This window comes from Staurois parvus, unplaced genomic scaffold (assembly GCF_062004578.1).
Source record: "Staurois parvus isolate SC_StPar_1 unplaced genomic scaffold, SC_StPar_1.0 ptg000209l, whole genome shotgun sequence".
Taxonomy (NCBI): domain Eukaryota; kingdom Metazoa; phylum Chordata; class Amphibia; order Anura; family Ranidae; genus Staurois; species Staurois parvus.
In genome coordinates, this window is record NW_028318005.1 from 630,853 (window position 1) to 643,376 (window position 12,524).

The 12,524-nt window shown below is 41.2% G+C and overlaps 1 protein-coding gene across 5 annotated transcripts in view; it reads left to right on the top strand.

Annotated features, from left to right (window-relative positions):
- The window catches only part of PHF2 (PHD finger protein 2), a 412,799-nt gene that overhangs the window by 295,155 nt on the left and 105,120 nt on the right, over positions 1 to 12,524 (top strand). For all 5 annotated transcript variants that reach the window (XM_089678677.1, XM_089678680.1, XM_089678679.1 and 2 more), the window contains exons 7-9: positions 4,458 to 4,620; positions 6,930 to 7,017; positions 11,883 to 11,989. In XM_089678677.1, coding sequence (XP_089534803.1) covers positions 4,458 to 4,620; positions 6,930 to 7,017; positions 11,883 to 11,989 — 358 coding nt within the window. The remainder of the gene's footprint in view (positions 1 to 4,457; positions 4,621 to 6,929; positions 7,018 to 11,882; positions 11,990 to 12,524) is intronic.

The following is a 12,524-nucleotide window of genomic DNA, read 5'->3' on the forward strand; positions in this document are numbered from 1 at the left end:
ATAACTCAGCTTTTCATTTTGTTTTATATTCACAAGTTAGAAAATGAATGAGAAGATATTTTATAAACTCCATTTTTTAGCTACACTGCTTCCACTATACATACAGTAGTTAAATGCATAAGGAAGCACAAGCATGAACTACAGTAAGTGTTCTTTGTATGCCGGGGGCTGCATACTGTAACCCCATTATAATTTTAGAAAAGGAATGTAGTCACAAGCAGCTCATTAATTTATAAATAGAAAGCAGCTCATCCATTCACTACAAGTACATTAAACAAACACATTTACCAGCACTCAACCCTTTCTAGAAAGAAGAGACAACATAGTGAAAACCACTATTCTGATTTGATTATAAATACAAGTTTTGTTTCCTAGATTTGCAAATATATGTGGATGCCAGATGACTGTATCAGGGTGTCTGTAAATGTGGTCATGTTGTGATCCCATATAGTATACTGGGACATACACTCACCAGACACTTTATTAGACCAAGAAAATTTCCCCCACACCATTACACCGCCACCAGCCTGAACCGTTGATACAAGGCAGGATGGATCCATGCTTTCATGTAGTTAATACCAAATTTTGGCCCTACCATTTGAATGTATCAGCAACCAGCCTGCCCATGCTCCTCTGACCTCTGACATAAACAAGGCATTTTCATCCACACACCTGCTGCTCACCTGATATCTTCTGTTTTTCGGACCATTCTCTCTAAACCCTAGAGATGGTTGTGTTTGAAAATCCAAGTAGATCAGCAGTTTTTGAAATAATCAGACCAGCCTGTCTGGCATCAACAACCATGTCATGTTCAAAGTCACTTAAATCCCCTTTCTTCTCCATTCTGATGCTTGGTTTGAACTTCAGCAAATCGTCTTTACCACATCTACATGCCTAAATGCATTGAGTTGCTGCCATGTGATTGGCTGAATAGCCATTTGTGTTACCAAGCAATTGAACATCTGTACCTAATAAAGTGGCAAGTGAGTATATATTGAAATATCCAGAGAGCAGAGCTCATCTGAGATTACCCCATTCCTCCTTGAGCACTCAATGACATATGAAAGTCCCAATCTTAACGATAGTTGTGGGGCTGGTTAAAAAAAAACCAGCTTCTTATAATTAAACAAAAAAATCTGGTGAACCCATACTTTTAAATTCCCAGTGGGTTATCCAGAAATTCAAATGCTGTCGTCGTGTGTGTGACCTCCCTCATTCCTCCTCTTTTGCAAGATGTATTGAAGGGGATTGGCAGGGACACAGAATTAAGTTTTTAAGGTGATTTTGTTTCACACACAAATTTGCTGATAAAAGCTCTTCCTGTAAAAGAGTAAAATACTTGTCCTGCTGTGTGCTCCACTGTACTCTACTCTGTGTGGGAGAGAAATCCTCTGCTGAATTTCCTTCTACAACTGACACTTCCGGAATTGTTGATTTCCTATCTCCACCACTGTGCTCAGTGGTTCCTCCCCCTGACCTCCATGTAGTTGCAGGACTAGTCCTAGCAGAATTTAGGGGGTGGGGGATTATTACTAAACTTAGCTTTTTTCAGGGGCAGGAACAGCAGGAGAGTGAGTATTCTTTTTTTTTTCCTTCTTTTTTTTTTTTTTTTTTAAACTGGTACTTTTTGCTTGAGGGACAGATCACACTATGTGCTGGCCAGAATTTTATTGCATTGTAAAACGCTGGTCGCCGCAAGGACACAGAGAAAACAGTTGTTTTCTGTGTGTCCACTTCACACTGCAACGCAGTCTGGAGCTGCAGTAAAATGCAGACATTCTGTCGCAGCACACGGTACAGAATTGCATGTCACTGTACAGCAGTGCAGCAAATCGCACTATTGTACAGTGACATGGGTGAAGTGTATTTTTGTATACTTCAAATAAAGTTCGGTGTAAAAAAAAAGGACCAGTGTGATACGCTGAATTGCACACCACACTTCCCCCTTCTATAGTTGTAACAGACATCTGCCGGACATGTAAAGCGCTGTCTTTTACTCTCCAGCAGCTACTGTTCAGTGTGAACGGACTGTAAATGTTTTACTTATGTGACAGGGTCTCTTTAACCACCTTCCGCCCGCCCTATAGTACAATGACGGGTGCAAGGTGGTTCTCTCGTTCTGATAGGACGTCATAGGACGTCCTACCATTCTCACTGCCCATGCGCGGCGATCACCGGTGCGCTGTGTCCCTCAGACACAGCAGATCACGGAAAGAGCCGAAGATGGCGGCTCGGTCATGTGATCAGTTGTGTCCAATCACAGCTGATCACATGTAAACACGGAAATGCCGGTTATCGCCATTTCTCTCCTCTCGAGCTGTCACGCTGACAGCTCGAGAGGAGAGGAGAGCTGGTAATCGGCTTTCCGCGGAGGGTACATGTACACTGATCATCAAGGCACTGATGATCAGTGTGCCCTGATGATCAGTGTGGCCCCAGAAGTGCCACCTGTCAGTTCTCATCAGTACCACGTGCCAGTGCCCATCAGTGCACATCAATGCCACATATCAGTGCCCATCTGAGCTACCTTTCAGTGTCACCCATCAGTGCCAGTCAGTGCCACCTATCAGTGCTGCCAGTCAGTGCCACCTAACAGTGCCAGTCAGTGCCGCCTATCAGTGCCAGTCAGTGCTGCCTATCAGTGCCATATATCAGTGTCATGTATCAGTGCTGCCTTTCAGTGCCCATCAGTGATGCCTCTCAATGCCCATCAGTGCAACCTACCAGTGCCTCCTCGTGTCCATCAGTGCAGCGTATCAGTGCCCATCACTGCAGCCTCATTAGCGCTCATCAATGAAGGAGAAAAATCACTTATTTACAAAATTGTATAACAAAAACTAAGAAAAAAACGTTTTTTTTCAAAATTTTCAGTGGTTTTTGGTTTGTTTAAGAAAAAAAAAAAAAATCCCAGAGGTGATTAAATACCACTAAAAGAAAGCTCTATCTGTCTCAAAAAAAATTTCATATGGGTACAGTGTTGCATGACCGTGCAATTGTCATTCAAAGTGTGACAGCGCTGAAAGCTGGAAATTGGCCTGGGCAGGAAGGGGGTATAAGTGCCCTGTAGGCTAGTGGTTAAAGGAATAGTTTAAACAATTTGTATTGTCCTGCATTAATGAGTTATCACAGTCTTGCACTTTATGTAATTATAAAAACACAGCTTTCGATTTCTAATTGCCTGATATATAAAGATGTCTGCTTCCATCCATATGTGATAAAGGCCAGAATGTAAAACAAACACGGCACATTATGTTCTACAATTTCAGGCCTGAATCATTTAATTTTAGGACACAGTTTGGCGAGGGTTTCTCGACTTCTGTAATTGCTGTATTTAAATATGTGCCAAAGCTTTTATTGAATAGTAGTTTTGCTGTGTTTTTGTTACTAGTGTTGGTTACAAGTTTAGTCTTCATTGCAAAGGGTGTGTGACAGGGTGACAATGCAGGAGAAAAATTAAGAGATGGGGAAAGTCTCACCCTATAACAGGAACCTTCATGGCAGGATCACTAGATGTTATTTTAATGAATGCTCCAGATTTATAAATATATTAAAATCCATCTCTGGGGCAAAACTTAAAAAAGCATTTGAATACACTTTAAGGGTCAGTAAATGATTTACTTTTTCAGGTTTGATTAATTATTTTTTATATTTGCCAATAATAAGTGTATGACACATGCAATATCATTTCAGCTGAAACTAACAGACCATTCTGTAGATGTATCAGTAGGTTTTAAAATATTTAACATTTTTAAAATTTATTTTATACAAAGTCACTTTACTATTCTTGCATATTTGAATAAAAATGTGTACTTTTAAGTATGCTGATATAATTAACACGTAGATCTAAATGTGATAGATTACAATCTACTTAGTCTTCACTCACATTTATACCCTTTTATTGTGCCTGGGCCACAATCTCACTTCTGGCCTGCTGTAAAACAGTAAAGCCCACCATAGATGTATTGACTCTTGGACGGTTCAGCAAGGACCAGATGAAATTCAATCCATCTATGGGCAGGCTTGTTGTACTGAAGTTGATCCATAGATCGACTTCAGTACAGTCAGCCTGACGGATTTCTTGCATGCGATCACAGCTGGTGGCTATAGCTGACAGCAGTGATCACTGTGTTCTGCCGGCAAGGAAGGCTCCCCACCGGTGGAATACAATAGCGCTGCGAGAGGCATTCCCCCACCAGCACTGACTGTGTTGATGGAGGAATCGAGCACCATGGGTGGAAGGAAAGAAAACTGTATAGTCTATGGGCTGCCTTAGGAAAAGGTCATCATTTTACTTAGATTACATCTGCTATTCAGGCACAAATTATATTAGCTGACTACTAATAAGCACAGGATATAAAAAAGTGTAGATCTTTTTTACGTAAATGTCCTAAATAATAAAGGATAAAAGACTGTTCCTTTTTAACGATACATCAAGACTCTTTGATCTTTTTTTTCAGGGTGAAAAGATATTTTATCTGATAAGACCGACTTCAGCCAACATCTCCCTCTATGAGCGCTGGCAGTCGGCTGCCAATCATTGTGAGATGTTCTTTGCAGATCAGGTGGACAAATGTTACAAATGTACGGTCAAACAAGGACAGACCCTGTTCATTCCATCAGGTAAGACAGTCCTTATCTCTTTTTTTTCTGGCAGCTCTGGTCTAGAGGGAATTTTTGGACAAGATGGAATCTGTATAGCTAATCACTGAAGCAGTGTTGCAGAGAATCTGTGTGCAGTAGTATAGCGATCGTGATCTATAAACCCATAACTGCATCTATGTCATTACTGAGGTTTACGTCATCTAGAGATGTTGCTCACTTGACCGACAAGTGGCAGTCCTGCACACACATTATATACACTGCATTGCCACCTTGGGAAAAGTCGTGCATTTAAACAGGGTTAGATTTGGTTTTGATGATTTGTCTGGGCCATGGCCTACCCCAGGATTGATAAATTTTGCAGTAGTTGCTGGGGAACAACCTCCTTTGCATTGTCTGTTCTGACATGTACTATCCCATCAGTCATCAAGTGCATACTATCTTATGAAGTGACCTGCCAGGCCTTGGGTTGGCTTGTTAATGATGTGGCTCCTTGTGTCATAGTCATGTTTAACACACCTCTGGATGTTAAAACGGCAAAACAGATCTATCAACACTTTATAAGTATTGTTACTAGGAACCTATTAAAACCTGCAGGACCCTAGGCTTCTGCCTAGGTTTCTCTCTGGATGATCTGGTGTGCACTGGGATCATGTTTCTCTGACTGTTGTTCATACCCAAATACATTTTATAATCTTTTAAAGAAAATCGAAGGCTTATCTTTGGTACATAGTTTTGATTACAAAAAAAAGTAATAAAAATGTAAAAAAAAAAAATGTTTTTTCCTTCTACTTTTAATTAAGAATTATTTTTAATAATGTAACTGTATCTGACAATTATACTATTATGTAACTGGAAATTCCACTGCAGCCTGAAGATGGAAATGTTCATCTGCAATCTGAAGACTTATTTTTTTAATGAGGCATCCAGCATGAAAATGTCATAACTGATAGGGCTCATGTACACTGCAGCTGATAAGCTCACATTTAGGAGCTGTTCAGCGTTTTTTTCAGCAGTCCCTGAATTCTCCCTAATGGTTTCCTATATGTCCATGTACGCATCGTCGTTTACAGTCTTTTACAGGCAGATAAGTTTACAGTTGTTTTTTTGAAGGCAGAAAACTTGCGTTCAGCAGTAGATTTTATCAGCATTTCAAATGCAAAACGCTTCTAAACGTGTCTAAACGCGGCTAATCGCGTTTATAGGTGTTTGCGGTCGAAATTTTTTTTTAACTCTTCCATTTCCAGATGCTGCCCAGAGCCTTTTTTCATCATGAAAAATGCATGCAAAGCGTTTTCCCGGTACTCAAATGGACCTGGTACACCATACTTTGCGGTTTTGCATGAAAGAAAATATGTTAGACACTGCTGCAATAATTTCTGCACATAAATGAGCTGGAACACATCTAAACACCACAAAAAAAAGACAGCTAATCACAACAAATACTGCTCTATTTCTCTCAAAATGTCTGAAATAGTTTATTTTTTACTGTTTTTCAGTGCATTCTGGGCATTTTGGAAGGTCTCCTGAGGTTATCTTTAAAAAACGCTTCTAAACGCAAACGCTCATAAACACGCATACACGCGATATGCAAAGGCAGCTAAACAGACGTTTTTTAACCTACATTTTCCAGCAGTCAGTTTCCATCGTTCAGAAGTGACCCGTGTACATGGTGTCTTATAGTGATCAGTTGATTGGGAACTTCTCTGATTGGTTCCTGCTTATCAGTGGGTACCCAAGCTGTCAGTGACAGCTGGTATTGAGAGCCAACAGCAGGGGAATCCTTTTGGGGAACATTGATGAACATATAGTGAGCAGGAAAGAGTTTAGACTGAAAAAAATAAACAGACAGACTATGATTACTTTATAAAGGCTGTTGTGGGGCTTCGCTGACCCCTGCATGTCTTTGACTAGTTTGGCACCCTAGTCATAATTGTTGTTATCTCATACACATGCTAAAACTAATAACAAAGCAAATGAAAAAACAATTCTGTAGAAGAGGAAAACTAAAAGTGTCGGTATAGGTTAAATCTTTAATTTTTTAAACTTTTGCCGGGAAGGCTACAGCTGAATCCACATCTACTGCCATCTTCCACAGTAATGGAGCATAAACCAATACAAATGCAGAGGGGTAGGTCTACTAAAACTGGAGCCCTCAGAATCTGGTGCAGCTGTAGCCAGTTAGCTTCTAACTTCAATTTTGCAATAAAACCTGAAGCTGATTGGTTTCTATGCAAAGTTGCACCAGATTTAGCATTCTCTAGTTTTAGTAAATAAACTTTAGAGTGTTTATTCCTAAGATATTTATCAGCTCTCTCATATATTTCCAGGTTGGATCTACGCAACACTCACACCAATGGATTGCTTAGCATTTTCTGGGCACTTCTTGCACAGCCTCAGCGTGGAAATGCAGATGAGGTAATGGTCTTCCTTTTGTCCTCCATAACCTGACCATTTGTGAGCTTTTGTTCTGAATCTAAGAATGTTTTCCAAAAAAATAAATTTGTAAAGTTGAAGGCTGTCCTTGAGTGTATGGATTGTCCATCACACTTTGCTGGGATCTGCACCTTAACCAACTCTTCTGGTGTGCTTAGAGCTATTGTTGTCTTTGATCCATTAACTAATTTGTAAACTAATTAATGGATCATCTGTGGCCTGATTTACTAAGAAATGTTAAAACAGGACTTGTTACTTTTAAAGGTAGGACTTGTTCATACCAACACAACCCAACACAGAGACAACGCAAAGAACCTTGCTTTGTGTAGAACCTGTTGGTGTGAATTGCAATGAAACATTACAGGCATACATTTTATTTCAGAGTATTACAATGCACAGCAATCTGTCGTAACGCAATGCTGCACATAGTATTACATCAGGTGCACATTAAAGAAAGTTGGGAAAAAAAAACAAGCATTTAGTTTGTAGCCTTCATATGGTTCTTTCAGAGCAATAGGATATCTTTGGGAGCAGCTCATTAATGCATAACTGGCTAGGGAGGTGCATGTGGGAGAGACGGTTCAGTGAAAGTGCACAAAACTGAATTCTTAGGACTCATCCATTCGAGCTGCTAAAAGGGAGATGAATTTAAAGTTCGTTCAAATATTTTGATAAAAACAGAGGTGCGAATTGAACACTTTTGCAAACACATGTTGAAGCATTGCACTGCTATCATAATGTTGGAATAATAATTCATAGTTATTCCTTAAAGTGGTTGTAGAAGGTTTTTCTTTTTTTTTACCTTTTTTTTTCCTGCATTAAGATAAAACACCTTCTCTGAATAGGATCCCCAGCCCCTAAATTCTTACCTGAGCCTAATCTCTATCCTCTCTCTCTCCTCATGGACATGGAGGCAGCAGCAGAAACTATTGGCTCTCGCTGCTGTCAATCACAGCAGGTGAGGAGAGAGTGGATACACAGACCACAGCTCGGGATCGAGCCCATACGAGTACCCCCATAGCAAACATTTTGCTATGGGGGCACACGGCAGGAGCCAGGAGCGCTGGTGGGGGATCCCAAAAGAGGATGGTCAGGACTGCTCTGTGAAAAACCATTGTACAAAGCAGGTAAGTATGATGTGTTTATTATTATTAAAAAAAAAAGATTTAACATTTACAATCACTTAAATTAGTCTATGAAAAAACATGGTTAATATATAGACATTTGAAAAAATAAAATACAGCGTACAACTATGCTCCGTGCTTCCCCATGCTGGCAGTCCCATTCATGTCTATTGGGATGCAGCGGCTACTCGGACACAGCCACTGCTCTCAATTTGACATCTGGGTGGGTGCGGGCATAGGGCCCCAAACACACACTGCATTCTGGGCTGTGCACCCGCACCTATATAGATGTCAAAATGGAAGCAGCATCTGCCAGTGCAGCCACTGTGTGCCAAATGACATGAATGGGACTACCAGAATGAGGATGCACTGAACACCTGTGCATGTAACCACGGACCCCACACGGATGTAGTAGGCCCATGTGAACAATGTGACTAACATTGTTGTCTGCCAGCTTGATTAACAGTCTCTGGACTGGCCCGCAACATGTGTGGCGCATATCAGTAATAGGACACATTTGCCACTTACTGCTACAGTTGCAAGAAAAAGTATGTGAACCCCTTGGGATTATGTGGAGTTTTGCATGAATTGGGCATAAAATGTGCTCTGAACGTCATCTAAGTCACAACAATAGAAGAACACAGTTTGCTGAACATAATACTACACAAACATTAGATGTTGCCATGGTTTAATTGCACATAACATGTAAACATTCACAGTGCAGGGAGGAAAAAGTATGTGAACCTTTGGACTTAATAACTGGTTGACCCTCCTTTGGCAGCAATAACCTCAACCAAACGTTTCCTGTAGTTGCAGATCAGACCTGCATAATGATCTGGAGTAATTTTGGACCACTCTTCTTCACAAAACTGTTTCAGTGTAGCAATATTCTTGGGATGTCTGATGTGAATCGCTCTCTTAAGGTCATGCTACAGCATTTCAATTGGGTTGAGGTCAGGACTCTGACTGGGCCACTCCAGAAGGCGTATTCTGTGTTGTTGCAGCCATTGTTTTGTTGAATTACTTGTATGCTTTGGGTCATTGTCCTGTTGCATCACCCATCCTCTGCGGAGCTTCAGTTAGCAGACAGATGGTCGTACGTTTTCCTGCAAAATGTCTGGATAAACTCTGGAATTCATTTTCCCATCAATGACAACAATTCGTCCAGGCCCTGAGGCAGCAAAGCAGCCCCAAACCATGATGCTCCCTCTGCCATGTTTTACAGTGGGGATGAGGTTTTGATGTTGGTTTGCTGTGCCTTTTTTCTCCACACATAGTGTTGTGTGTTCTTCCCAAACAACTCAATCTTGGTTTCATCTGTCCGCAGTATATTTTGCCAGTAGTGCTGTGGAACATCCAGGTGCTCTTTTGCAAACTTCAAACGTGCTGCAATATTCTTTTTGGACAGCAATGGCTTCCTCCGTGGTGTCCTCCCATGTACTCCATTCTTGTTTAATGTTTTCCTTATTGTAGATGTGTCAACAAAAATGTTAGCATGTGCCAGAGATTTCTGTAGGTCTTTAGCTGACACTCTGGGATTCTTGTTTACCTCATGCAGCATTCTGCGCTGTGCTCTTGCAGTCATTTTTATAGGACGACCACGCCTAGGGAGAGTAGCAACAGTGCTAAACTTTCTCCATTTGTAGACAGTCTGTCTTACCGTGGACACATGAACATCAAGGCTTTTGGAGATACTTTTGTAACCCTTTCCAGCTTCACGCAAGTCAACAATTCTTGATCGTAGGTCTTCTGAGAGCTCTTTTCTGCGAGGCATGGTTCACATCAGACAGTGCTTCATGAAACCAGTAAACCCAAAACAGGTGTGTGTTTTTTAAGGGCAGGACAGCTGTCAGCAACACATCCAATAGCATCACACTGATTGGAGTCAAGGTTGGCTCACTCCTGGCTCCAATTAGCTCTGGGAGAAGTCATTAGGCTAGGGCCTCACATACTTTTTCCTCCCTGCACTGTGAATGTTTACATGTTATGTGCAATTAAACCATGGCAACATCTAATGTTTGTGTAGTATTATGTTCAGCAGACTGTGTTCTTCTATTGTTGTGACTTAGATAACGTTCAGAGCACATTTTATGCCCAATTCATGCAAAACTCCACGTAATCCCAAGGGGTTCACATACTTTTTCTTGCAACTGTACATGTAGTACCACCACGCTAGCATCCCCTTTTATACCCGGAAAAGCCCCGGTTTGATTTGAGCTCCCCTTGTATTATCAAGCATGCATTTTCCATGCTTGAACGCCCCTTCTACAGTAGTCCCTGTTGTTTTCCATGTCCTTGTTGTGAACTTTTTTGCAGGGAAAAGTAAAAGGTTTGCTTTAATGCCTTCCTTCCCTGAAGCTCTATTCAACCATCAGGAATAGTGCTCTGGCTAGAGCTACTTAGACCTTGTACAGGACTTTCCTCTCTCACCCATGTAAGTGAAGAGGAAATGAATTGCAGACAAGTATGTGCTGCCAGGGATAGAGGCGTTAAACTAAATCTGTTACTTTATCCTGCATGGGCTATGTACAGGTTCACCTGTCAGTAGGGAATATATGGTCTGTCCTTTCTACTTGTGTGGCTTTATCTGACTTTAACCCCCTTCTTTCCCACACAGCCATCCCTTTAACCGCCTCCCGCCTGCCATATAAAGTAATGACTGGCGCAAGGCGGTTCTGTCGTTCTGGGAGGATGTCATATGATCAGTAAGCCCTGATGATCAATGTAGCCCCAGCAGTGCCACCTGTCAGTGTCCATCAATGCCAGCTGTCTGTGCTCATCAATGCCACCTGCCAGTGCCACATCAATGCCGCATATCAGTGCCTACCAGTGCACATCAATGCCACATATCAGTGCCCATCAATGCCACATATCAGTGCCCATCTGAGCTGCCTTTCAGTGTCACCTATCAGTGCCAGTCAGTGTCACCTATCAATGCCAGTCAGTGCCACCTATCAGAGCTGCCAAGCAGTGCCACCTATCAGTGCCAGTCAGTGCAGCCTATCAGTGCCAGTCAGTGCCTCCTATCAGTGCCAATCAGTGTTTTGGGCTGTCCCCAATAAAGTAATAGAGGGGAAATTTTCCAATGGGGACACTAGTTCTGGTGATTTCTTCTCACTTCCTGTTGGGCTTTGGGACAGGAAGTGAAGGGAAATCTCCGCAATGGGACACAGATGGCGAAAAAAATCTGACGGGTTATGACCCTCCCTTACTCTATCTTAAGTGAAAAAAAGTGTACCCAATAGTTCTACTTTATAATGCACCTTTGCTCAGAATATGGACAATAACATTTTCACATGTGACAAGCAGTAAAGGATCTTTGAAAAAATGTATCCTCAAAGGTTACAGCAAAGGCCCAATTCAATTTCAATCAGTTTCTAGCAGCTTGCTTTGTCTGGTGTTTGTTTAACAATAGAGGACATGCTGCCTTAGAAAACAGAAGGAGAAGAAATGTGAAATCTCTGTGTTTTGACATTTGAAGATTAATTTCTCCATAATTCGTACAGCTACAGCGGTGAATAAGTGTTTTTTTTTCAACGACTTGTATTGTTTTTTTCAGAATATTTAAGTACTTTAATGTGCATAGCCTGGGCACAGGTTCCCTTTAAATCATCTCTGCTTATATCATGTAATTACAGTAGGGAACATCATTAGCACATCGAGCTTTGCCATCCTGCCATTAATGTGTATTAATTACTTGTGTCTTAATCATTGAATCTACAGAGCATATGAAGTTGAAAAAAGATTAAAGATCGTCAGCCTCACCCAGTTCCCAAATTATGAGACAGCGTGTTGGTACGTGGGAAGACACCTTCTTGAGAAGTTCAAAGGTACTTTACATTTTACATCTACAAGTTTCCCTGAGCTTTATTTTACAGTGCCCAAAGCCCTTTTTTGTGCCACTGTCCTCTTATTGCTCCATGCATGTTGTATATGTCTGTTACCTGCTGCAGCCAAACATTTTTTCACTTTGCTTATGGATAGGTCATGAAAGGGCTAGAACCTGTGACTGGCTTTTCTTGCTGTTTTTTTCCATTTTGGAAAATTTCCTCTTTCTTCTTGACTCAGTGATACTGTTTTTAGCAGAGGGGGGGGGGCAAATAAAACTTCAGTGTGGTATTTATTCATTGGGTATAGTATTCTCATAATCCAACGCAAATCAAGACACTCTTCAGGCACTGCTCTTTACAGATATTGAAGCTGTTCAACCTTGAGGATGTCTGATGATTCTTTGGTATCTGACAGAGGCAGTAATATAATCTATGGGTATTTATCCTTGCAATTTGCTGCACTTCTTTGGGGCACATCTTTGGGCTTTCATATCTTACCCAGGCTACCACCTTTTTATGGTTGAACAACTTCAAT